Source organism: Sparus aurata, chromosome 9 (genome assembly GCF_900880675.1).
Source record: "Sparus aurata chromosome 9, fSpaAur1.1, whole genome shotgun sequence".
Lineage (NCBI taxonomy): Eukaryota > Metazoa > Chordata > Actinopteri > Spariformes > Sparidae > Sparus > Sparus aurata.
The window spans coordinates 10,512,852-10,540,518 of NC_044195.1; the positions used below are offsets into that span (position 1 = coordinate 10,512,852).

A 27,667-nucleotide genomic window follows, 5' to 3' on the forward strand; every position below is an offset into this window, starting at 1 on the left:
AAGCTCGTTTGCCTGTGGTTTTCCTTCGGCTGGGGTTTAGTTAGTGCCGGTTCACCACAGCTCTCCTTCTGCTTCACACACTTCGCCTCCCTCTCACAAAGGTCTCCACCAGAGCCTTTGGAAAAAGAGGGAGAAAAGGTCCTTTTTACTGCAGGCCAGAGCCCGTTCTCTTCAGCAGCCTGCGAGTCAGTCAGAGCCACCTGTTTGGCCTCCGTCGTTGTTTAGCCAGAGCACATTTGGAGCTGCACAGCACTCTGCTGCCCCGCAGGAACCACAGAACACATTCGTTTTCTAACAATCCTGAACTGGATCTCTGAAGAAGTAGTCAGCAAAGCAACACCAGCAAATGCAATCAAAGAAATCTTAAACATCTTCAAGGTAAAAATAAGGACTTTTATTTCACTTTTACTCAGGTAACCTCATTGAGATCCGAGGTCTCATTCTCCAGAGACTTGATTTATTATGCCCAGAGGAGGACGATGTGTAGAGAAAGGGAAGGAAGATCTCTGCTTTAAATGTTCTTAAAATGCGGGGTTCGATTCGGTATACTAGACTTTTGATTGACTCATTTTGTGTCATGAATCAAACGGGCATATTTAGATGTTCCGTACTGCCACTCTGATTAGATGTGTGGCTCCAAAAACTCAAAACATGACTTTGATTAATGGCAGTAAGTAATAGACAAAACAGAACAAGTCACAATCCATTTAAAACTCTGATCGATGTTTTCGCCAAGAATGTCAAATCAACATTGCTCTTGTATGCCCAGACCACTGACACGCTCCTCTATCCGTTCATGTACAGACATACTGAGTGCTGAACATCTGTGGCCGTACAGGTGAAACTGCCAAACCTTTTCAAACTGCTTTACGACTTCCTGTCATAATAATAAACTGTCCCAAAATGTTTAAATGTGTAGCTGCCACACAAGTGACTTCTTAAAGGTTTAAATAAATAGATTCAAAACTGAGTTAAATCATCCAAAGGGTCCAAACCCATGAGACACATCTTTCTCAGCGAGCAGCAGCCTTCACTGATTTATGTTCCAGAGATACCAAAATGACTCACAGTGCACCGTAAAGTTCTCACAATCATCTTTCTTTCTCTGCCTTTCTGTCTGAGTCTCTCTCTCACTCCAATGTTATCGCTCGCCATCTTCTAACTGATGGTTTCTCAGCAGCCACGGCCAGGCGGGAGGCTGTTCACTGTGTAGTAAAATGTCTGAGCGTGTGGTGCTGGGTGGATGGGGAAAGAGAGAAAAAACAGCCAGCAGTAGCAGGCAGTTAAGAAACTCATTACCTTGCAGCACATTACGGCCGAAGAGCGTCACGATAATAACTTTACTCACACTGCCAGTTTAGCCGGGGTTTACTCTGCGTGTGACACCTGTGAGTGTGTGTGTGTGTGTGTGTGTGTGTGTGTGTGTGTGTGTTTGTACATAATCTGTACAACTGCCTCCCATATCCTCAGCTTAATACTGTCCCCATTCACTGTGCAGCGCTGATAGCATAGCTTAGCCTGCAGCTAAAGCAAGCCAGCAGCATGGGGTCTGTTTAGTGCAGGTATAAATGATAGGACTTCCATTAAGAGGATGGAGCACATTGCAGAATGGCTTTATTACACAGCTGCCCCGCTGCTGATTCCTGATACGGCTGCACATTTACTGCCAACATGTACACTGCTACGAATATTATTGTTGAAATAATTTCTTTACTTTCATTTTTTCACCCTCTCTCCCTCTCTCTTTCTCCGTCCCCTCCTGTCGCTCTCTCCCCTCTCTTGTCTTCCATGTCCATCTCTCCATAAAAGCAACAGTATTGCAGCATCTGCGGTGTGCGCCTTCAACCTGAGCGCCATCACCCAGGCCTTCAACGGGCCCTTCCGCTCCCAGGAGAACCCTCGCTCCACCTGGCTCCCCACGCCTAACCCCGTCCACAACTTCCAGGTCAGTTAACTACATCCACTCTGGTCTGATACCAGCTAAATAATCCGTGCCGGTCCTAACACTGTGCAGTTGGTGACAACGTCCATCACATTTTTGCAAAGACGTTGCCTCTACTGTAAGAAACAGAGAAGCAAGAATGAGTACCTCCAACGATTTCCAATGGTGTGATCACAGAAATTCATTTTAATGCAATTAAGCAGTGCAGCATATCAGTAGTTTTTTTTTTTTGAAATTCCATCAAATTACAGTCAAACTTTAACGATGCTCAACATAAAAACATAATCTGATTCAGACCCCAGATCAAATCAAGCTCCAAATCCTCACATGCACATCTCCTTTAAACTTCAGTGGAACACACTCACTTTTTAAGGAGCATGTCTTCTCAGTCCTCCAATGAAATTCCTTAACTAACATTTTTAATTTAGCAAAATTAAACAGTCTCTAATCTAGTATCCAGACCCTTGGTTGGAAGCCCTAAGCTTACCAAGTAGACTGAATTCAGTAAAGAAGGTTTTTGAGTGCGTTCTACTTCAGGGCTCATGAAACTGCACAACTATGTGCAGAAATGTCCTCAGGTGGCGGAGTACAGTATCTGAGCTAATTACAAAGCAAAGTGTAGAACAGTTGATTCTGCAAATAATGGGACTGGTCATTACTTCATGGGGAATAATATAAACGTGACAATTCTATAATAATATAGAACTTAGATATCTTCTTTCTTTGAAAAATCATTGTTATACTTTAAAAACCATCTTCTGCCCCAAACATCACCGAAAAAGTGGAACCTACGAACAAATCAAGCTCTTATTTCAGGCCCCTCAGAGTGAGCAGAGGCTGAATCCACAGCTAAGCTGCAGCCCAAACAAAGCTTTCAGACAGCTATCATTTCATATTTGTTCCCTTGTACCGTCTCATCCATTGTTGTTGCCATGGTCACATCACAATCACACTGTAGTTCTCATCCCCTGAAAAAGTTGCTGAGAAAATAATTAAGAACTGAAACAGTCGAGCCAATCACGGTGTGTTGGGGTATTGATTTGGTCAGAGCGATGACTGGCTGTGAGAGGCCCTTGTTTGGTTTGTATTTCTTCCTTGCAGTCTTTCTGCCTTGCACATTTCATGTGTCCATTCAACATAATTTATATCCTTCTGTAACTCCTCACCCTCACCCTCTCCTCTCCAGTGTGGAACTATAGATGACGAAGGTCCCAATGAGGGTTTGACGGAGCGCAGCTTGCAAGACGCCCAGCGGCTCTACCTGATGAACGACGTGGTCCAGCCTGAGTCTGTAGATCCGCTCGTCATGCAGGACGACGTTCGCTTCTCCAATCTGGTTGTGGACATTGTTCAGGGCATGGACACACTCTACCATGTGATGTACATCAGCACAGGTTAGTAGAGGAGAAAGGAGATAAACGAGGTCCTGTGATGAAGCACAGAGGTGCATTTGAAAGTGTTTTTTATAAGATCAATCTCAGATTTCTTCTTGTCTTTCAGAATATGGCACCATCTTAAAGGCACTGGCTACGCCCAATAAGAACCTCCAGGGTTGTTACTTGGAGGAGATGGAGCTCCTCCCACCAGGTGTGCGAGAACCAATCCTGAGCCTGCAGATCCTGCACAGCGACAGGTCGCTCTTTGTTGGGCTCAACAACCGAGTCCTGAAGATCCCACTGGAGAGATGCTCCACCTACAAGACTGAGACGTGAGTGCAGAGCAAAACCTCTTTGATTCATACGGATCAGACTACATACGCAAGCTAGCCTTTCATTTGGGTTTTTGTGATTCGCCTTTGGGTTCAAAACCTACCAGATTTTGTTTGGTAGATTGTGATAATCCATACAAATATGATTATAGTTATCTTCTAATAAAATCGAATTATTTGTCATATCCATGGCAACGACTAAGGTCTGTCTGTCCCAACATTTTACCCTCTCGGAGCCCAGAAAGGTCACGTACTGAGTGACCACAATGATGAGCCTTTGGATTCAGTTTGTGCTAAATCAGAAACGGCACAGTATTTCTTCCTCCTCAAGCACCACCATCTAGCTGCGCAGCTATTACTGTAATGGCAAGTAGTAGGGACTGTAGTGGAGTCTGTATACCTAGGAATTATTGTAAAGTGTTTGGTCCCAGACTGAGGCAATCTTCATGAAGTAAAGGCTTGTGCATCCCGCATTCAGTTTTTGCTTTTTTTTGTCATTTCAAGGTTGCAGTTTGCCACTGCTGTTGGAGCCGCTGAGAACTCATTTCCCCACTTCCCCATTTTAGAGACATTGTTGTCAAAGTAACGTTGCATAGAAACTAAGGGCTCTATCTTGCACTAAGCGCAATTGACTTTGTACACTGGCGCTTGTATAATTCCTATTTTGCATTCGACGCACATTGGAATTTTCCCTCCACAGACGCACGTCCTTAAATTAGGGAATGACTTTGCGCTCCCGGGGGCGGTTCAGCGAAAAGAGGAGGCGTGTTCCGGCGCAAACGTTCACTGGTGCTATTTTGCTGTTTCAGAAAACAATTCCGCAACAGACCAGGAAAAACCTAGTCTAAAGTCAGTGGCGCTTATTCAGATGCTATTTTAAGGGCGCATGCTTGGCCATAATGTAGCGTGTGCTCAACGTGCATACACTTTGCATTTCTCATCTACAAGGAATGCATTTTTGCAAACCATACAAAAAAAAGTTGAAAAGATTTAAACAGAAGAACTCATTCTTTTTCCCTCTGATATGCGACGCGCCCGCCGTAGCCGTGAGGGTCCGGGAGTGGCAATGCGCGATGTGCTCCTAGTGGAGCGGGTGGACAGAGATGGATTTGGGGGAGGAGGAGGAAGGGGCACAACAGGAGCAGGTGGTGAGTTTGGAGACTTGAGGCGATACTCCTGAGAGGCAGCAGCAACATCGCCACCCGGTCAAGACGGGCATTAATACCTTGCCGCATCCTGGACAGTGCGGTCCAGTCTGACAATGCTGCCACGGCGTGTAGTGGGTCTGGATCCTCTGCACCTTGGTGTTTGCGCTGCTCCCTCCTCAGCTGGCTCTTGCGCACTGCTCGGCCCGTGTGCACTGCTCTCGAGGCCCGGTGCGATGTCCTGGGGATGCCAGCCTTGGAACAATTGTGGCAATTTCCTCCCACACCTGTTTAACCAAAGATAATTTGGATGAATTTCTCCCATCCCCATACAACACCACTTCTCGGTCTTTTACGGCCCTGACGAGAACGTCGGTCTCCTTGGCTGTGAACCGCTCCTGGCGTGCGCCTGGCAAATTCGCCATTATAATAGCAATCCGCCATGGAACAAGCGCGCCTGCTTTTAAAGGGAATGTGAGATGACACTCTGATTGGTTTATTGCACGTAACGCCCAAACCACACCTATGAGTAATGTAGCTACTTCAAACCAACCCATTTTAGATTTGCATCGGGCGCAAGAGTCATTTATCCGGCCGGCATAATAGCAACAGCGCCTGAGATCCGCCCACAAAGCTACTTGCGTTTTGCGTTCGATACTTAAGGTAGAGCCCTAAGGGTGAAAGTAGAACATGTTTAAACTTGGGACAGCTTGCATTCAAACACTCTGATATTGTAGGGAGATGCCACTGCATTAATCGCAACCCGTCTACCTCTGGTGTTTCCTCAGATTTGTGCATAGCTTTTAGCCACGAGTGGCTCTCTCATCAGCTCAGTCGATGCTGCCAAGAAGATGCGTTAGACTAGCTGGAAGAGCATGCTGGCTTGCAGACTGCAAAATGCGACCGGATGCAGCAACACATCCTGGTTTAACACAGCCATGGCCCAAGATCAGGGCTACTGGCAAGGGGCAACTCTAGTAAGGCATCATGCCATGTACTGTGGTTGGACTCTGGAAGGGACCTTTGTTAGCTCGTCATTCCTCCTCTCTTTCCTCTCATTTCCTGTCACCTCTCCACTGTCGGCTCTGAGTTTTGTGAGACTTCTCAGAGTCCCAGCACAACAATAAAGTGACGAGCCACACAAAGGACAGCAGTCTTCACTCTCTGAAAGCAGCCGTGTGGTCTACACAATGCACATTTAATTGTTCATTTTATGCTTTTTGGCGGCAGACTCATTTGAACTGGGTTGGTCCTCTGTTGAAGGTAATTATCTGTCCTCAACTAGGATTAATGTCTGGAAGACCTCGCGTATAATCATTAAAGGCCTTATGGAAGCAGACAAACAACTGGGGCTGTATCTGCCCGCTGGAGGAAATTAATTTGTTGTGCTGGTTTTTTTGTTTTTTTTTCCAGTAATGAAGTTCTGCATAATACAGAGAGAGCACTGTTCTGGCTTTTGTTTGTCTGAATCAGAGTGCAAACAAAAAGAGAGTGTGAAGCTACCTCGCACACTGCCAGAGAAGTTTCTCTGAAGGCAGGTTTGTGTGTGAGAGAGTTAGAAAGACATCGAGAGAAAGGGAGAGAGAGAGGGAGAGAGAGGGAGAGAGAGAGAGAGAGAGAGAGAGAGAGAGAGAGAGAGAGAGAGAGGCCTTTTGCTGTGCCATCTCCAGCTTCAGTGTGATTCATATGAAAATCTGCGTCTCGAGGGTGAGCGAGGGGAGAAAAGCTCACTGGCTGTTTGTCCAACCTTCTGTATCTCATCAGTGCTCTCAATCAGGATCCTCAGACGGCCACCTCACTCCTTCAAAGTCAACTTCATTTTAGCATACAAATAGCTTGATGCTTTTCCCACTGTGTGTGTGTGTGTGTGTGTTTGTGTGTGTGTGTGTGTATGAGTGTGTGTGATTTGTGCGTGTGTGTGGAGGGCAGTCTACTCGGTGTGATTTGTGCGTGGGTTGGTTCTTTGGACGAGTTCTCATATGTGCGCTGCCTGATGACTCAGCTCGCTATTTCTAGTAAGTCCAAACTCCTAGACACATGGGAGCAGACACACACGTGCACACACACACACACACACACACACACACACACACACACACACACACGCACGCACATACACCAGGTAAGGAAAACTATTGCATTTAATAAGATGCGGGTGAGATAGAAGATGAGAGAGAGACACGCAGAGAGGAACAGGAAGAGAGAAATAGAGATGGAGAGCGAGCGGCCACAGTCTTATTTAGGACACAGCGGGGGGAAACGATGAGTATAGTGGGCTGCAAGGGCACCAGAGGGGGGGACAGAGGGGTGAGGTAGGCTGAGCAGTCTTTAATCCAAACTGTGACATTCTGCCCGTCTCAGTGGCTCACAAGCCGAAGGCAAACAGAGCTTCAGCACACAACAGATGTCAGCCTGTCCGTCAGTGTGACACCTGAGCTCCTCCGGAGGGACTCACACAAAGAGAGGAGGGCAGATGGATGGTGAGAGATGAAGAAAGAAACAAGGACAGGTAGAAAATTATTTTAACAGCTAATCTGTTGTGAAGTGAAAATGCCAAAGGTTTTCGTCAGACCGACCGTTCCAAAGCTCAAACATAATTTACCTTACATTGATGTGAAACAGAAAAGCAGCCAAAAGAAAAGAAAAGCACCATTTGAGAATCTAGAGAGTTTTCAAAGAGAGGCACTTGTTTTATTCTTGTGTGCACTACTCACCGGCAGAAACACTCCATCTCACAGCAGAAGGAGCAATTAGCCAAGGATGAGCTATTTTCTTTGGTCGATATCGAGACAGAGGTGTGAAAGTGGCTTTCACTTTTGGGTGAAGGAGGTAGTTCTAACTTTTCTGACACTTTTGTTCCAACACTTCGTCTACTTCAAACTCTGCCAGTGGAAAACTGATACATGAGTGTAATACCTTGTTCTTCGGCTTGTTCATGTAAACAATAGATACTAGGGCAAAGAAAACGTTTAAAAAACTTGACAAGAAACACTTTTGCTGCGATTATGACTTTACTTCAGAGCCAGCTCTTTTTGCTGAAAAACTATGTTTAAAATCTGAAGGAGACACACAGCAGGAGGAGAAACATGTGGATTATTGACCAGCTGGAACCTGATGAGGGTTTTGTCTACAAGAAGCTTGTCAAGACCTTAAAAGAACATCTTCTTCATTCCCTCCCAGAACCTGATTGATCTCATCATAACACCGCTCCTTCACCTGGTCCCAATGTGCCCAGTATTGCTACCTCAGCTCACCTGGGAACCAGATGAATCTGTAGAGCTCATGTTTTATTTGCTCTGGCAGATAAGTCTGACTATTCCTGTTCAGACAGATTTACACCTGACCTGGGCCGCATCAGGCCGTTCTCAACCGATAGTGAAATATAGGATGGTCCTGATACAATGAGTGACATTGACTGGTCTATACGATTGTGTCCAGTCCGCTGGTCTGTTCAGGCTCAGACATTCATATTACTTTGTGGCTGTAATAGGAGATTGTTTATGTCCAAGCCGCCATTTCTACTGCTGAAAAATAGGCCATGAACTGCCCCGTCTTGCATGTGTTGCTCAGTGCTACATCAAAAGTTATTTTGCTCTTACGTGTGACTCTTGTGTCCAGAGTCTTCTTTTTTTTGTTCACACCCATTAATAATGCCCCTTGGAAAACAAAAAATGGACAGACACCAAATCTAATATGTATTTGTGAATTAGCCAGGGGATGCCGGGCTAACGTCGGCAGCAGTCACATTAAAGACTTGACCTGATTCAGGGCTTGAAAACATGAGAATCTGGAGTATCACAGCCACCATGTCCGCAAACATACATACGACACTCCAAGATTAACTATTTATCTCATATTTTAACGACATTTCAGGGAAAAAACAGTTCATTTAGGGACACAATTATCACAGGAAACTGTATGAGACCCTCAAGGGGATTAGGTAATGCAGAATTGTGAAAAGTAGTGTGATCGCCGTAACTTTGCACCCCATTACCAGCAAACTCTGGTCCTGCTTGAAGTACTCTCTCTGTCCGTCGCTCTGGGAGTTCTGTTCACACTACGTGTAAAGGACCCACCTGCTCTCCTCTTTGTCATACACCCCCTGTCATTGTACTGCTGACTGAATGAGCCATTCTCCTCAGCTCCTCTGCATTGTGTGTGGTCGTCCCATTCACACACAGCCATACATCCATTCACACGCTGATAACAGCCGAATATACTCAGATGGTTTCGAGCTGACGGCGGCTCGTCTGCTGCCACACATGCTGCTTCATACCATCCTACGCACGTTCATATAAACAGGGGAAGAACAGCACTGAGGGGTGGAGGAGTCAGAACTGTTCGGCTTCGATGTAAAACATCCAGCAGGTAATGTGGTCAGAGACGGACTGTGGCTGGAGCTGTGATGCCCAAATGCTTCATGCATGTAAGAGGTGCATGTTATTAAATTGTTTAAACGTGCTGACTCTTGTAGTTGAGCTCACGGCAGCACGTTTGGATGAATGCTCACAGTTGTTGTTGCACCCTGAAAACTCAATTATGCTTAAGTGCCCTTAATGTTCAGGTATCCGTTGTTATTGATTCCTATCGGCAGCTCCGGCGAGTCTTGCAGCCCCGAGAGGAGGACAATATTTACATCATCATCCTTAACTCGAGTGCTTTTTTTGTTAAACTGCTGAGCCTTTTCATCAGCCGCTGATTTGTAGCCTTTTAGTGATAGCTCGCAGACAAACGCTGTAGCTCGTGCCGGTGTGTGTGTGTGTGTGTGCGCTCACAGGCCTGCGTGTGTTTTTCCTCTGTGGTAATTATATTTGACCTGGCCAATTGGCACCTCTGGCTAACAGCACCAGTCTGTCCTCCACCCAGCGCCTATCTCTCTATCTTGCTCTGTTAGTGAGGTGATTTATTTTGGCTGCAGTGGCATGCTAGCTAAGCTGCGATGTAGGAATCTACTCTCCTTTCACCGAGGGAAGTAAGGTATTCCATGCTGCCAAATAGAGGACGAAACTACCGGTCTCACTGAGCAGAAGCATTGTCCTTACACCTCCTACAAAAAAGCTCTACACTGAAAGTAAGTGCACTACATCTCTTTGCCGGATTGGTTTACTCATTTGTCGGAAAAGAAAGTCAGACAGGGAAGTGTGGTTTTGCACGGGGGGGTTTCGAGCAAATGTTGGAGTTTTTTGTGAGTGTTTTTTGGCGAGACATGGGAAAGAGTGAGCGAAAGATATAGATGTGGAAACAGAAATTACTGTAAAAAGGAGGAGCCGCTGAATTAATGATGAGGAGGATAATGTTGAGGAGGATGAAACGGAACAAATCAGGCTTTCTGTAGCGGCTCCATTTCTGCAGCCAAACCGCTGCTCACACGTCTGCTTACATAAACATTGCATTTTATTACAAGAGCTAGAATTGTCCTGCTGGTGATAGTTGAATTTCCGCCTGAGGGGCCGCTCTTCAATTTGCCACGTGCGCGTGTGTGAGTGCCTGCTTGTGAATGTGTGATTAACGGTGACCTGGCAGCAGTCATGATGCCGAGGCCGCTCACCCAGCCTGCAGCGGGAGTTTAAAACCACATCAGGAAACAGCAGAGTGGCCATCGAGGAGAACCACCGTCCATTAGCAATCCCCGCCACCGCCTGTGTGTGTGTGTCTGCTTGTTAAAACCAATGAATATGACGTGTTGCAGTGCAGCTTTCCTCGTGCTTTCACATAATTCCCTGCCCTGTGACGTGGACGTCCCCGTCTGTCTCGGTGTGAGGGGAGTTTACAGGCCTGCCCCGGCAAACCCAATTTACTGTCAGCTGAGGCTGCCAGCCTGTCAGCGGGCCTCCAGAGCTCACTGCTGCTAAGCCTGTATGACCAATCAGAGGAACACTTCAGCAGCCAAGGACTGAGAGAGAAGGAGAGAGGTGGTGTTCACACAGTAGATGTATTTATTACTGCTCCAGAATGCTGTTACTTTTATTACAGGCTTTGTTCTGGCTGCAGCTCAGTGTAATCATTTTGCTCTCTGTCCGTCTCTCTCTGTAGCTCTCCCTCCACTCTTTCTATATTGCTCCCTAACGCCACTCTTTCTCTCAGCCCTTTTTACTCGAACCGGCACTATGTTGTGACTTCAGGCCTGCCACCACTTTAAATCCCCTGATTCTGGTGCTGTAATGTTAGACTACTCTGAGCTCCTTTCAGGGGGGGAAGGTTGTTAGATGAAAAATAAATAAAAACAAGCAAGTAATGGCCATCTGGATTTGGTTAGCTCAGAGGAAAATGAATATCTTATCAAACCTCATAATCCTTTCACTGAGAAAGGAGCGACATACAGAACACCCAGGTTGAACGTTTTGATTTTAGCTGGCATTGATTGTCACTGCCATGGGTTGGAAAGACGAGCGAGTCAATTCTGTGAGGACGTTGGTGATCGATCCAAATGAAACCTTTGGCTGTTGTTTGGACAGTGTACAAGCTGGTTTCCTCTATTCAACCAAAGTAGGGGAAGGAAATAGCACTCTACTACTCTACTGAACTCCAAAAGTTTTGAAAGACATTTTTTAATCTTGTGCTCCGTATATGATCATTTTCGGAGATGCTGGTGGCTTCTCTCGCTAGGAAGTCTTATCTTCAGAAATAGTCCAGGTGATTGTGTCAGCCGAGTTGCAATCGTTGGAATCAGAACAGATGTTGAGCCGAAGAGGATCAAGCAGAAGGAGAGCTCGGCGGCAGGTCAGCCCCTGTGAGAGACCGGGGGGGGGGGGGGAAGAGAAGGAATGAGAACAAAGTGAGCTGGGGTCAGGGACGTTTGTCCCTCTGACCAATTGCAGCTCAAAGCTGGGTCTCTGGGCATTCTTATGATGTGTTCTATTGCAAGTTGGAAGTCGGAAGATCCGCGAAGCCTGAGTTCGCCGACATGAACACAGCAGAATGGCAATGGCAATTTTTCTGGCACGGTTTGGGTCCACTGATCGTCCAACAGGGAAGGGTCAGTGCTGAGTGATGAAACATTTCTATACTGATAAGAGTGTTCTCTTCCACAGTGACAATGCCTCATACATAGGACACAGAATAGTTTGATGAGTATGAGCATGAAATGAATCATATGCTATAGCCTTCACAGTCGAATCATAGCTCAACACAATTGAACACCAATGGGAGACGACCACCATGTAAAGTAATGTCCTTTGAAAGAGTTCCGGAGACTTGTAGAATCAATGCTGAGATGCATTGAGGCTGTTCTGATGGCACGTGGTGATCCAACAGATACGTCACGTTGGTTTTTTCTTTAATTTGTATATATCAATGACTTTAGCAGATTATCAGGACCTTCATTTGGCTTAAGTAATTTATGCAAACACAACTCTCCAGGTTTAATCTACAGCTTGTAAACATTGAGAAGGCTGCCACTCCAAACTGTATCACTTATATTTACTCATCATTTTAGTTGTCTACAATTCCTAAAAGAAGGTCAGTAAGGGATCCAAAAAGAAGGATGACATGGTGGTGGAATGGTTAACGCTGTCACTTCAAACCCAGTCAAGGTTTCTTCCACAATCCAAAGACATGCAGGTTCATTGGTAACCAAAACCCTTTTTTTATCAGCAGCATAAAATGTCTCCAGCCTTTTGTGACCCTGCAAAGGACTGTAGATTCAGTACTGGATTCAGGTGTATTGACTACGAGAGCACTCACACTAGGCAATCTGTACCGTGCCCAAGCACATTTGACCCCCAATGTCCAGTTTGTTTGAGTAGTGTGAGTGCTTCGTACCGTGCTCAAGCATAGTACACTTTCTTGTCCCTGGCACGGTATGCTAGGTGTGCTTCGGCACTGTATAGTTTCTTTGCACAGGTAGGGTTAGAGTACCCAACGTGGTCACGTATGTACAGGAGGTAACCGTGCTCAGGCCCAGTTCGGGCTGGAGCGATGTGAATGCAGACCAGCAGGGGACTGGGCAGGAGGGACAGTAGTCCTTTAGCACGGTATGGAGCAACTGGGCCAAGTGTGAAAGCAGTCCAGTGCAGCTGCTTCACCTTTTCTTGTCTTGTGTTATCTCTCCTCATGTTTGTTTAGTTCCTCTCTACTGTCAGTGTGTTGTTTGTCCTTCTCTGCCAGTTTCATCAGTTTACCATCTATTACCTCTCCTCTGAATAAACTTTTATTTTCTTGTCCTCTCTCTCTGTCTTGTCGCTGCCTCCCCATTGTTTCCCTGTGATGATGCAGCTCCTTTTTATTCACCAGGGGCTAAAATTTCTACATGGAGGACAGCAGGCAGTCGGTGGCAAACAGCCATCTCACTTTTGTTTTCCACCATCAGTCTTCAGCCTGGCTCCAACTGGGCTTAATTGGATGTATTAGCGCTGAGTGCTAGCAGGAGTTCTGGGTGTTTCCGATTCATCATGAGCAGGCTTCCTGAATGGCCAGCTCAGCACAGCACAGTGGGGAGAAAAGCCCCGGGGGAACAAGCGCCTGTCAGCGGTGGTCTCCTGAGAGCAGCTCAAAAAGTGACATCGCTCTTGAGCAGAGATGGAGAGGGGCCGGTGTACGCGGTCGTATGTTTTTACTGAGGCAGACCCTCCAGACAGTCTTTGCTAAACTTATCCCCAGAGTGTCAGTGCTACAGCTAATAATGGTTGATTCCAATCCATAATTTATCAGCTCTGGTGATCATATTTGCAATTATATACTGACGGCCTGTCATTAAAGTCGAGGTGAACTATTGTTTTTATGTCTAGTTGTTAAAGGGGCAGTGATAAAAGGAGACGCTGGTTTTTACAGCGTTCACAAACGATTTAAATGCCAATTACTCCCCCACGGACAGAATCCAGCAGATTTATCTCACGATGCCACTCATCCAGACATACTGTTACATAGGCTGCTGGGTTTTGCAGCTCGATCTGTTTAAAATTTAACAGGTCATGTTCCGTGGCTCCTCTGTTTTGATATAGTGTGCCACCAGGCAAGCTCGCTGCTGAATTAAATATCAGCCGCTGCCCTGCAGACGCGTCAAAGCCACGGCGGCACACGCACCGTCCACAGACACGCCATCACAGTGTACACAGAAGGAGGGCTATTCAGAAAACACACTTGATTATGTGCACACTCTCTCACACACACACTGTGATAAAGGCGAGATACCTCACATTCATGTGTATCTGCAGACTCAGCCTGCTGTCCGGGCTGACGTCCCTCTGCACTGCCTGTAACAGAAATGAGCTTTTTCTATTCCCATCACACAGCCCTCTCTCCACCCACACTGCCTCTAATTGACTTTTACAGCAGCCCTGTTTTTAAGAAACGGTGAGACGTCAGGACATGAAGGCACGGAGCACTTGGCTGGTGTTTTATGCAACTGCAGAAAGGTCAGGGTGGGAGATAAACGCCTTGGTATGCCCTCTTTTTCCCCTCCAATAGTAAATCCTCTTTTATTAAATGGCCCCTGGTGGAGGAAATCATTGGAGAAATACTGAGACTGCAAACCTGGGCTGTGTCTCCATTTCACATATTATACAGTATTAATAGAATACATTATGTATGCGATACATAGTCCGTCTCAGTGCAACTCACTGGACATAGACTGCGGTTATAAACCTGCCACTGGCTGAATATTTCAGTCTGCAATCTTCTCCCCTTTGGCTCTCAGCGTGTTAGTGTTTTTCAAAATCCCTCTCTGTGGAAACAACGCCAGCAGCCTGTGAGCTAACCTCCACGCTGGACATTACCCTGACACAAACCTGGTCACAATACCAATGTAAACAAGCTTGCATTTGCAGCCATTTTACACCAGGACTCGCCTCCCGCTCAAATGTTCCACCAAATAAAGTCAGTTGTTGCACCTGTGAGCCGCTGCTTGTTTTCCTCTCTGCATGGCATTGTGGGAAAGCAGTCTCAAAAAACAAGCAGGTGTAGCATGCATACTGACTTTTTTGGGACTCGCTCATTTGGGATTTACACTCTTATGTAATTGGATACGTCTTTCCAAAACCATGGGCCCTAATCTGCTGTTATAACAGCCTCCGCACTTCTGGTTTTAGGCTTTCAATCACATTTTGGAACCTGGCTGCAGGGGTTTGCTCCCGAGATCTTTAGTGTGGTCAACCACTGTGTTTCACTGCATTCCTGTTCGTCCCACAGCTGTCGGATGAGGTCGAGGTCAGAGCTCTGCAGACCGGTCGATTTTGTTTACACCAAACTGGGAAAAACATTTCATTATTTACCTAGTTTTGAGCTTGGGATGCATTGTCTAAAAATCGCATCGTTTGCTTTTCTGCGATTGTGGTTGTTTACTGGCTTTATATATGCGGGATGTCCTCGAGTTAATTAGCTCCAAAACAGAGTCAATCCAATACATTTATTTACCTCAATATTAAAGATTAAATACGTATCTGAATCATTGAAATACAAGCTGCAGCCTTTTGAATTCAGCCAAACTTCCTTTATTTTCTTTTAGGTTCTCGATCTAAATACTGAAGGCCCTTGCTTAAATTATCAATATGATATGAATGAAAGTTTAACTATAAGAATGTGTCCTGAAGTTTCTGTGCTCTCAGCTAAAGAGCGGCTGTATCACTGTTTGATTTGTTGGGACTACAGAAACACTCACTCACAGGTATACAGTGACGTTATAGAGTGATCTGTTCATGTTTTTACCTCACAAACAGTGTAAGTGTTACTTTGGCCCATCTTCTCCTTAACTGGAGACAGCTGATATGACCTACTGCCGCCAATGTTCGACTTGCTCAGCGCGGGCTCAAAATGAGAAGCTGCGAGCTGAATGATTTGTTTGCCACTCTTTGCTCATGGAGAAATTACGGAGTCTTTACCATCAGAGCTCAGCACTTTTTGCCAGCCAGCTTGTCAGAGCAGTCAAACACCAGAGCAGCGAAATAATGTTTCACATATGCAGTGAGATGCTGGCAGTGTAGCGCCCAGCTTGGCTGGACGAAACACAGTAAAGAGAGGTTATGGATTTCAGATTTCAATCTGTGAAGATCTAGCATATCTTCACAGGTCGAATCCAAAATCCAGAAGAAGCATACAAAAACACAAATACGTCAATATGTCCCGAGACGAGATCGTGTCAACTGTTTCTTGTTCTCAGGTTTCTCTTTTCAATAATTTTCTCCTGAACTACCTGATTAAATAAGTTTATATGCCGTAGCCTTAATTGGAACTAAGTAGACATGCCCAAAACTTTATGCCAAGTTTCAGGCAGAAAGGTCACAAAAGAATGCATCCACATACTTTAGGCAAAATGGTGCATCAAAGCACTGAGGGGACCAGGGACAAAGTTCTAAATTCAACTGGGTGTGGATTTTAGTGGGAAGACTGAAGCAGACCAGCTACTGGCAGACCTTATATAAAGGAATGTAGGGATGACGTGTTTTTGATACGAAGTTAAATGAAGTTGGCGCAGCTCTGGTTACCTCTGTGGGATTTAGTTCATGAAACATCAAGATAATCTTCATAGATTGTGATTTTTGAAGCGTAAATTAAATCTCTAGCAGTAAAAAGCTGTTAGGCTCTTACAGACTGCATCACAGTCACATGACTTAAACGTCACCACTTACTACACAATTGCTATTGCTATACAAATTTTATATATACTGATCCTCATCCTTTAAAGACAGACTTATGAGTAGATGAGTCTCTGTGTTTGCTGTGATGACATGTAACGTCCCCGACAACCTCTGTAATCTCAATTAGACACCTGTTAGCAACCGCTGTTTTAACACACGGCAGAGCTTTGTAATTAAACTGTGGGACATTTAATGATGTGTTTTGTGTCGTACAACAAACCGTGTAAATATCATCAACCTGTGGCAACACTTTCAACAAACTCACAGACGTTGAGACGAGGGAGTGATTAGCACTCTTACTACTTTTCTCATTTGTTAACTAATTTGTTAAGAGTTTTTATTTCTCTTAAATTGATACCAGCAGGGTGAATCCAGAACTAAATGTGTCGTTCCCCGAGGTCAGACGCCCCCCAGCCTGCCTCTCAGCACACTTTACCCAGAAATAATTAGGCCTCAAACCCCTCACACCTTTCCCTTTCATATAACATTATTTATTCCATCCTTGAAGCACACACTCATTTTAATTGTTCCGCTTAGCTGATCCCTGCAATGCGTGTGTATGTGTGTGTGTGTGCGTGCATGTGTGAGTGTGTGTTGAAAGGTGAGTGTGCTGGTAATCACCAAGTAAAATGAAGGAGCCGCGATGACGAAGCAAGGCCACTCATCAAACCGTCTCGGATACAATATCGCCGACCTTGATCCAAAATGGCAGCGCTCCTCCCTCCGCCCTTTCAAATGAACTATCGGGTTCACTGAACTGTGAATTTGTGGCCGACCTCATTATGATTATTGTTTCATCTGTATTGGAGATCGCATCCGGCGGCGCTGTAATAGACTCACTTAATTAAAGTAACACACAAGAAGGTTATCGGCGGACGCGTCTCGACCATGAAGGTAGTCTGCCACAGATCAGCCGACATGGCCCCTCTCTCTCTCTCTCTCTCTCTCTCTCTCCTCTGCCCTCCTGTGCTCGCTCTCTCTCTCTCTGTGGGGTCACCTCTGATGTGCTGGCTCCGCAGTAATGTCTTTATTGGATCTAAGCCGACCCCGGGTTCACCACGGAGCCCCAGACCTGGCAGAGAGAGCTGTATCAACACTTGGAGATTCCTCACCCTCCGGGCTAAAACACTACAGGGCTCTTCAAATAAACCACGAAAGTCTGTGCCAGGAGAGAGAGAAAAAACACAACAACAACAAGAGTCTCTCCTTTCAGCTGAATGGAGAGCAAGGAGGAAGGGAACCTGCGGCGCTGTGAGAGGGAGGACAGTTGAAGACAGAGACGGAGAGACAAAAGAGGGATATGAAGGAGAGGAAGGGAAGCAGAAAGCGAAGGGGAGTCTTTGAGAGAGAGCGGATATTCGGTCGATGCTTTTATCCAGCGTTCCTGAGGCATCCAGATCAGCTCTGGCGGCTTAGCCTCGTCATTAACAGCTTTAGATTTAATTAGCCATCATTAAGCCTCTGTTTTACTGGAGGAGCTTACAAATATTTAATCACTGTTTGGGTGATGTAGCGTGCTAGTGCTGTTTGTGTGAGAGCTGAGGGAAAACACCCAAAGTCTGATTTTGTTGTCTTTCAGTTCTTTGTGATGAATGAGCCGTACAGCAGGTCTGAGGCCGGGGTGTTTGATGTGGCTTAGTCACTGTGGTGCCCGCGTGTTTCACGAGGTACAGCGTAATGAATTCATCATTATACAACACAGGGTTGCATAGCAAAATGAAAGACTGTAAACTCCTTTATGCTACACAAATGACAGAACATACATACATATATATAGATAGATAGATAGATAGATAGATAGATAGATAGATAGATAGATAGATAGATAGATATACATAAATACGTAGTGTATCTTTTGCATCTTCATATCAAAAGATTTGTATCATGGTAACACTGTCCATCAATGTTGGCTGAGTGTGAGCACCAAGCATCGATGAGTCCACCTCTCCTCTTCCAGCTGTAGTCCTGAACTCTGTCGGCTCAGAACAGGATCCGCCCATCGGGTGCAACAGCTTGATCCGAGATGTGGGTGTTGAGGCATGTCTCTGTGGGCACATCATACTCTGATTTCACGCTGTTTTGACGGGCTGAGTCCCAGATTGTCCATTTCCTTTTCCTGTGACCAGACATTAGCCAGGAGCAACCTTAAACCAAGCTGGATTAGCATCATGGCTCATACTCCGACTGTCTTCCTCCTGAGGGCAGAAGCTATAATAGCAATATCTAATAGTAAAAGTTGTAACTGTCTTTACTTTATTTGCTTAGTTTTTCACTTTTGTATACTTTATATTTTACATGTCTCTATTTCTGTTTATTTAAACAGAAGCTTAACACTAAATCCACTTTTAGTATAGTAAAATGCACCGATCAGCCATGATATAAGGATTAACAGGTGAGGTAAATCACACTGATCATCTCGTTACAATGCAATGATCTGCCGCGAAACCTTGGGTCATGTGGATACCAATTGCCACACTCCACGCATACATACAACACTGCAAGCCAAAAAACCCTCTAAAGGGGCGACGCTCCCTGATAGCAGTGGCACCCTGCCCTGAGATACACAAAAATGTCTCACGAATGTCCAGAGGAGCATAATCATGTTCACACAGCAGTATATGTACAATCACGTCTATCTACATGGTTTATTCATGTGTTTGTCTCCTCCAGACTTGTTCATTGTAATTCTCTCCAAGTGCTGTATCGTGTTTCAGTTTCACCTCTCATCCAGGAGGCTTCTTCAGTTCTAACTAACTGGACAGGAGTTGCAGGCTTATAACCTCTGTGTGGGAGTGTCCTGACAGAGTCATTGAGGACGCATGTGAGCTCTGAGTTTCAGAGTCGTCAGGGCCACTTGTGGGTCGTTGACCCAAACGGCCCTCATGTTGGTTGCTTGGGCTAGGTGTCTTCCTCAAAGGTAATGATTTTTCTCCTTCAGATGTAAGAGGACAGCAGAGTCTTGACCTGAGGAGCTAGCCCTCCTGTGTTGTGTTATGGAGAGGTTGTTTTGCATTGTGCAGCTCCTTTTAACTGGTTTTGAAAGGCGATCTACGAATCAAAGCAGCACTTTGTAGTTTTGGAGAAAAAATAATGATAAGGTGATAATACAAATGTTTTCCATCAGTGAATAAACAAGCTGTTCTCAGAGGAAAATAAGGTCCCAGAACTCTGTTTGAAGCTAGAAAGGTGGCAGGGTCCGCCACATGTAAACAAAGTAAAACAGTATGAAACTGTATCGTCCTTTAAGGTCAGTTTGTTTGTTCCGTTTATTCAGTCATGAAAACAAAGAGTTTTTTATTATGTAGTTTGTTTAGGCAGAAATAAACCAGCCAAAGAAGCCAGTGTCTATGCTCCTTTTATTAAGTTTTATTCTGCTTTGCTTATCTTCACTTATCATTTGATTCTGATTGCATCGGCAGTTCTTTCCTTCTTTCTCTGGAGAAAATGTTGTTTAAATTTGATGTTCAGTATCTTTGAAAAATGTATCATGTTCAGTCACAGAAATTGCCCTTTTCTCCATACTTGTTTGCTCATCTATTTATTTGATATTTTTGGGTGATTATATTCCATCTCTCCAGGGAACACAGATGTTAAACTGACTGCCTTTCTGATGATTACACTACTCACTCCCCACTATCTCTGTCTCTCTCTCTCTGCCCCCTGCAGGCTGTGCTTGGAGGCGAGGGACCCCTACTGCGGCTGGGACTTCAGGCAGCGCAGATGCACCACACTGGAGGACAGCTCCAACATGAGCCAGTGGAAACAGAACATCACCGTTTGTCCGGTAAGAATTACGTCATTGCAGCATTCACCGTGAGAAAGGTGTCACATCTGTCCTCAGGGGGAGACTACTCCCCGGCGCCCTGTTGAGGTCATCGCACATATGTCACAGCAGCTGGTGTCATCTATGACTAACGACTCTGAGTATGTGTTGTACAAGACAGGGCATGATTTAGGACTGGCAGAGGAAGAGCACTAGGTGAATTGGACATGGAATGGATAAGATTATACTGGACTGAAATGGGTTGAAATGAAGTGAAGTGCAGTAAATGTATTCCCTTTATAATCCTCTGAAAACATTTACTTTCTGTCTTAGAAGTAAACATCCTGCTCTCTGTACCTACTTCTTTTCCACGCTGAGCTGTTGGACGGTTTAATAACCGCCTGATCTCACTCTCGTCACGGCCGATGTTTGTTTTCCAGCTGAGGAACCAGACGACCAATGGGGTCTTCGGACCCTGGGCGCCATGGCAACCCTGCAACAACGATGATGGTGTGGATGGCATGAGCTCCTGTTTGTGCCGCTCCAGGTCTTGTGACAGCCCCGCCCCTCGGTGCGGAGGCAAGAACTGCGAGGGCCCCACCATCGAAGTCTCCAACTGCTCCAGGTAGGGAAAAGACCAACAACCACCACCACCACACATAATCTTCATAATAACATTTATTTTTCATTTCTGGGCATATTTAACACAATAAAGGTTTCATACTAGCTACAAGTTTGATGCGGTAATTGAAAAGATGTTTTCACTCAATAGAGAAAACACAAGAAAGTAATCACTGTATGAGCTGACGAGGAGGAGGGACTGAATGGTATCGACCCCGATGTCCACATCACATCCGGGCAGTATCTAAATCTGCCTTTGGAAATGAAAACAAGAACTTACAGTATGCTGTCCAGACAAGATTAAGAGAAGCCCCTCAATTCCTTCGTATCCAGCATGTTACAACAGTCTCTCTCCTGTCTTCTGAAGCTGATAATTAGAAGAGCTGCAGCACATTGAGAAATGCCCGGGAGAACCGGGAGAACAGGGAACATTCAATCTCCCCCTTAAATCTTTATAGAACAGATTCTAAAGTGCCGTTGCTACTCTATAAATTACTTAAGATGCCTCGTGGCAAATTACATTTCTGATATGCTTGAAGAATAGAAGCCCAGCAGGTCCCTGAGATCTTTAGGAAGCAGTCGGTCTGTAGTTCCTCGGGTCAGAACCAAAAGATGGTGAAGCTGCTTTCAGTGACGATGCAGATTTATTCTCTTCTCTGCTGCATGTTTCCTCTGCTACATTTGGTCTTACTGTCCTGTTCCTGTATTCTTGTCTGTTATTTTCTTGTCTTTTTGTATTTTATTTCATTTGTATTATTCTCTTCAATTCATTTTAACTGTTGCTTAAGTAGAACACTTCGCTGTTTTTTTTCGTTATTGAATGTACTTTGCCTAAAGCAAAGCAGAAGCTGTGGATTTGCAGTATACGATAATAGATGTACAGTACAGATGGAGGTTTGCTGAGGCTATGACGTGTTCTGGCCCAGCACACTGGACATCGTCAAGTTTAAATTATTACAGCGCTATGATTGAGCACATAAAAACCTGTCATTCTGCAAATGAGTCTGGTCCAGGATCAGGAGGATTCTAACAATCTTTTCTTAAACTCTGCTATTGTAAAGGCAATGTCCTGATTGACTTTGAAGCATCCACAGCAGGGCACAATTTACACGCCGACAGAACGAGGCAAAGATCATGAACGTGAGGAATCTTGTTAGAAAATGTAGGTGACATCCAGGTTCTCCTTGTGACACCTCTCAGTGCCTCTGTCTGCAGGGGAATTGGCCAATCAGTGTTACAGAGAGCAGAGCAGAGACGAAGAGCACCGCCACCTCCATCCCACTGGATGGCCGTGCCAGATTTAATCCTTGGTGTCGAAATTGAATTGTGCATTTGCAGAAAGTGGCAATTAAATCATGAGAAGTGCTACCCAGGAACAAAGCACTTAAGCAAATTGAATGAATGTCTCCCAGTCAGAATGAGCTCCCTGTGTTCTTCTGTTTCTGGAAGCTCAGAATCACAGTAATGATCAGACAGCGCCAAAAAAGCAGTTTATTTCTTTTCCCCCCTGTGAAGGAATAACACTAAAAGAATGGTGAATAATTATGCAGGTATTGGACGCATTGTGAAACAGGTTGCTAATACTTTCTCCTGTGTTTGTTGCCATAGAAATGGAGGCTGGACGCCTTGGTCGTCATGGGGACAGTGCAGCACAACCTGTGGTACGGGCTTCGAGCTGCGCCAGCGTTCTTGCAACAACCCGTCACCCAGACACGGCGGCCGCGTGTGTGTGGGGCCGAGCAGAGACGAGAGGTGAGAGGAACTAGATGTGTCGGTAGAGTCGCTGCTGGTGATCATATCTTCTCCCAGTCAAACACTAAACTCAGGCTTATTATATCGAGATTAGATTATCCAGTCTTCTTCAAGCAGATTAATAACTGATACCAGAGCTGCCTTTTATTTTTTTTGCAAGTTTATATTTTAAATAACATAATCGGTTGTTTATCATTGCCTTCATGTCAGTGTTAACATATAAGCCATTTAATCAGGTGTCAGGACAAGCAGGTTTAGGCAGGTAGAAGTACTTGGTTGTTATTGGGAAAAGGTAGCCATCAAGAAGTGAAGTGAACAAACAAGTGGACAAATGACAGTCATCGTTCTGATGGGGGCTGTTTTTATTGTTCTGTGCTTATTGACCGGATCAAAACTTGACGCTTGAAACACTTCAGTTTTTTGCTTTCAAGTCACAAATCAGGTCTCAAGCAGGTCAACTGTAAGTCAAGTCTTGATCCATCATTTTTATGATTCAAGTCAGACTCTAGTCCCAATCTCAAATCTAGAGCCATCGCTGCGTCTGTATTTCTGTTCCAATCAGTCCTCTTAAAACCCTGCTCTTTCCCTGCTGCCATCTCCACAGGTTCTGTAATGAAGGGGTGTCCTGTCCTCAGCCAATCTTCTGGTCCCCGTGGGGCTCCTGGACAAAGTGCAGCACTGAGTGTGGGGGAGGCGTCCATTCCAGGGTCCGCACCTGCGAGAATGGAAACAGCTGCCCGGGATGTGCGCTGGTAGGAGGCACACAGAAAAACACACAAAGACGTAGAAGAACATCTGTCAGCCTCCCTCTGTGACAGAGCTCGTAGGCTCATAAGCAGACATTTAGTAGTTTAAGGAGAAAAGAAAATAGTTGATTTTCTTTCAGCGACACGCTGTTGCTGTAGCTCTGTGAGAAAAGAATATCATTTATATGTATTTCACTTCAACTGTGTGCTTCTGAACGGCAACACTTGTGAGGGCAAAATCATTTCATAGGTACGCAAGTGACAGCAGAAATGAATACAGACGTGTTTTTGATCTTCTCTCCTGGCCTTGAATAGCTCAGCTGTCAGAGTCGGTATAGTGACAGCACATTTCCAAAAAATGTCTGTTAAATGTCAGTGTCTCTGGGGACCATCTGGAGCTCAGTTTTGGCTCCATTTTAACAGTGATATAAACATCTGGACTCTCAAATTGAGTTTGGTTTTGTATATTCAAACTTCCCTGACATCTGCCACCTCCTCATTCAGGAGTACAAGGCCTGTAACCTGGAGGCGTGTCCAGAGGTGAAGAGGAACACACCTTGGACCCCCTGGATGCCCGTCAACGTGACTCAGGGTGGAGCTCGTCAGGAGCAGAGGATGCGCTACATGTGCCGGGCCCACCTGTCCGATCCCCACGAGCTGCAGATCGGACGCAGGAAGGTGGAGACGCGCTACTGTCCCAACGATGGTACAGCAGCCTGCGAGACAGATAGTAAGTTCAGATGGGATCTGCTCTCAGGATGTGTGTTAATAAAAGAAATTCAGTGTTTTAGAGAGAACTAATCTAAAATTGTATTCATATCTATGATATCTAAGAAGTTGTACCACTCAGTTTTTATCTGAAGCAGATTCTCCTGAAGCAAAAGTGTTTCCAGTTTCAAAATGGATCTTATTGTTTCACAAAAAGGGCTCCCACTGAAGGAACCATTTCTTTAATGTTGTCAGACACTTGGCAACCTCAGCCATTAGTGACAAAAACAAGCACTTTTCCTGGGCATAACTTTGATGGTCATGGTTAAGTTATGTTGCATTCATTGAAGCTGAGGTGATCGACTGACTGATTCAAAAACTTAAGGGAAGGTATTAATCATTTACACAACTAAACATGTAAATAAACGGCCCAGGATCAAAACTACTAGAATTTCCATTTAAAGGGACCTCAACCAACAAATCTTTGGAAGTCAGCTGTGTGTGGTCAACTCAGTTTAGTGGACGACATACAGACCCTTGGGTGCTTTTTTTCACCTGATACTCCTTTGCACTCTTTAAGTTCTCTCTGCACTGGTTATCCAGTTCTTACAGGCCCGAGCTCTCCTCACCCTGCTGCCCCCACTGTGAGTTTGGCATGTGGGCTTTAACATTATCAAATGGAGGCCGGATGGAGGTGTGTGTCTGATGGTTTCATTTATTCTGTAATCAGTGCAGAAACTCCCCGGGGTGATGCTGCAGTATGAATAAACAGACGTTAAAGTGAAAATGTTACTTGATGACTGATTGTCAATTCAAGCCTAGCGCTCCAGTTTCCACCTGCGGGACGCCGCTGCTGAATGAATATATATATGAATAAATAGTGAAAGCCTGAAATCTTTGTGGATTTTTGGAGCTTTAATTGGAAGTCGATAGAAAAGGAAATGTGCGGAGAGGGAAAAGATTAGTCCGAGGAGATTTCTTTAGTCTATGTGTGGGTAAATGTCAATAGGATAATAATCTGTTATCTGTATCTACGCAGAGACACATATAGCTACCTCACATAGATATTCTCCCTCCTGTTTGAACAGGAGGCATCAGTGTGTGAAGATTTCTTCCAGTGAGAGCCTGACATGGTGAACGGTCCCCTGTTAGACCTGTTAGCTCCCCTACATGCTGTTAGCGACGGGGTCACAGTCCAGCACTCCCACACACACACACCGACACACAGAGAGCTACACAGGGTCACAGTCCGCTGCTCCCCACCGGTGGCTTTTTCATGCCCCCCTCTCCTGAATCGATTACCCGTCTCCCCCTGTCGGCCTCCTGGGGGGGGGGCCACATCGACTCTGACAAACAGATGAAACAGCGACAGCAGGGAACTGTGGGATGCACAGGAGACACAGATAGAGTTTGAGAGAAGGACAAGCAGAGAAATATGCCTGCTGGCAAAGTCGTATCCACTGTGTGACTTGCGCTCAAAGAGTCTGCATGCTTCATATTAAATTCTTTAGACCCTCAGTCTGACAGCACTGCATACACTTCTGTGACTTTCATCTCATCTGGAACTGTCTTTTACCTGGTCTTTTTTTTCTCTCTGTAGCCCTCGTCGAGGAGCTCCTGAAGACACCAGTGGTGAGAGTGGCGGGCGCCGGCTGGTCGTCGTGGGAGACCTGGTCGAGCTGCTCGCAGAGTTGTGCCAAAGGCTACCGCACCCGTCGGCGAACGTGCGCTGGACCAGAGGGAAAGAGTGCCCCCGTTGCATGCCGCGGCTCGCCTGTGGAGTACCAAGACTGTAACGTCCAGTCGTGTCCTGGTGAGTGATGTCATTTGTCAAAAAAAAAATAAATAAATAATGGTTGCCTCTGATCTGATTGAATAGCCTCTGTTTGCATGGTAGCTGACGGCCCACAGGGAGAAATAACCTTTACTTGATGCCTTATGTTGAAGTAGTTTTTGAAGCTAGTAAATAGTTTGGTTCTCCAGTCATTACCCTTGACCAAATGCCCTGGCTAAGAGCTGGAGTAGGTCCTCAGGTGCGAGGGTTGACCCATGCCCTCTTTTCCCTCGGGATGGATTAAATGCAGGGTGCCAATTTGACTTTTACATTGTAGGATATGTGATCAAATAAAGATTTGGGGGGGACAGAAGGTTCAACAGGATGGGGACGGCTGGAAGGGCTCATTGGGTATACTATGGTTATTTGTAAAGTTTTCTATTATACATAATATAGGGTATTGGGGCACAAAGACCACAGTGATTCTGGAGTATTGTTCCATTAGAGACCGGACTGGAGCTTCTTAATGCGACAGGTCTGACACCCAGAGGGTCAGTTTATGGAGGTTGGTTGCCCAATCATAATGTATACTCTGGCCAAGCTGATCCTCCCTCCTGTTTCTGCCTTCACAGGCAGTTCTTTCTCGCTCTTGGTTTTCATACCCAGTAGAGGTGGATGTAGTGTTCAGACATTTGGCTTATCAAATGCTGTCACAAGTTACTGCTTCACCGATCACCGATTACACCCATGCCTAAATACAATATGTAAATTTATCAAGGCTTGGTGGAAATGGGTGAGACTGGAGTGACATGCTTTTTCATTATCAGAAAGAGATGACACTTTGTTAAATAGATTTTTCCTCCCAAAACGCTCTCAAAGTTGGATAATCTTAAGAGCAACCAGTATGGAGGAATTTAGTTTTAACCAGGAGAGGAAGAGATCATCTCCATAAGGTGAAAGTATGTAGAGTATAAACCTTATGTACGTAACTAAACTAACAGTATATTTTAGCATTATTATGAGGGGTTCAATGACTCTGTGGGGACAGAGGGCCACCCTGAGTTTTCTCCAGAAAAAAAGTAAAGTAAATTTTTTTAAATTCTGTTATTTGTTCGTACGAATGCTTGAGGTATACAAAATTACAATCCAGGAACAAAATGTGGGGCCAAAGACAAGCCTCTGAAATACTGTGACCACACAGGAATATTCAGTCCTATCAAATGCTTTGTGGGCATCAAAAGCTATTAAATTCTCTGGATTAATGTTATTGCTGGGTGAATAAATCACATTAAATAAGAAGCTGACTGAATAGCTGTCTCCCAGCAATAAAACAGCTCTGGTCCGGATGTAGTATCTTGCCTAGTTTTAATTCTGTCCATTCATGCTGTGATACATATTGATTTCCGTTTAGTTTCGCTCATTTTGTTCTCACATAAGCTTTTAAATTTGTTGTAGCCTATCTCCAGGGATCTATTTGTTTCAGGCAAAGGTCAATTTGTGCATTTATGAACCAGATAAAATCCTGATCTGCCAGAGGCCTTGGATTAAGGCACCATGTGCGCCTGGGGAAAATGTTTGCTGCAGAGCGGCCCTTCAATAATGCCGGACTGTGGTCTGATATGACTATACTTTAATACTGCACTTTAGTTATTAGGGGAAGCAATTTACTATCTAGTAGAAAACCAATCAATTCAGGACTACATTTCATGTGCTGGGGAGTCGAGGCAAAACTGTTTGGATGTTTGAATCTCCAGGGGTCAATTACTCCATGCCTGGAGAAATTGTGTAGATTTATTCGATGCAGTGGCCACAGAGCTGGAGCCATCCAAAGTGCGCATGTCGCTGTTATATTAAATCCTGTTTATCTAAATTAATTAGGAGTGAACTATCACCAGCATAAATCAAATCAAATTAGTCAAATCAAGAAAAAAAAAAAAC

General features: G+C 45.0%; 1 protein-coding gene across 9 annotated transcripts in view; it reads left to right on the plus strand.

Annotated features, from left to right (window-relative positions):
* Positions 1–27,667, plus strand: part of sema5ba (sema domain, seven thrombospondin repeats (type 1 and type 1-like), transmembrane domain (TM) and short cytoplasmic domain, (semaphorin) 5Ba) — a 185,419-nt gene that overhangs the window by 140,275 nt on the left and 17,477 nt on the right. For 8 of the 9 annotated variants that reach the window (XR_003985282.1, XM_030428592.1, XM_030428587.1 and 5 more), the window contains 9 exons: positions 1,810–1,945; positions 3,129–3,336; positions 3,443–3,650; positions 20,032–20,149; positions 20,569–20,753; positions 22,358–22,501; positions 23,106–23,253; positions 23,752–23,977; positions 25,556–25,768. Coding sequence is in view for 8 of the 9 variants with exons in the window: in XM_030428592.1 (XP_030284452.1) it covers positions 1,810–1,945; positions 3,129–3,336; positions 3,443–3,650; positions 20,032–20,149; positions 20,569–20,753; positions 22,358–22,501; positions 23,106–23,253; positions 23,752–23,977; positions 25,556–25,768 (1,586 nt within the window). In the remaining variant the exon portion in view is untranslated. The remainder of the gene's footprint in view (positions 1–1,809; positions 1,946–3,128; positions 3,337–3,442; positions 3,651–20,031; positions 20,150–20,568; positions 20,754–22,357; positions 22,502–23,105; positions 23,254–23,751; positions 23,978–25,555; positions 25,769–27,667) is intronic. The other variant, XM_030428591.1, reaches the window with a different exon arrangement.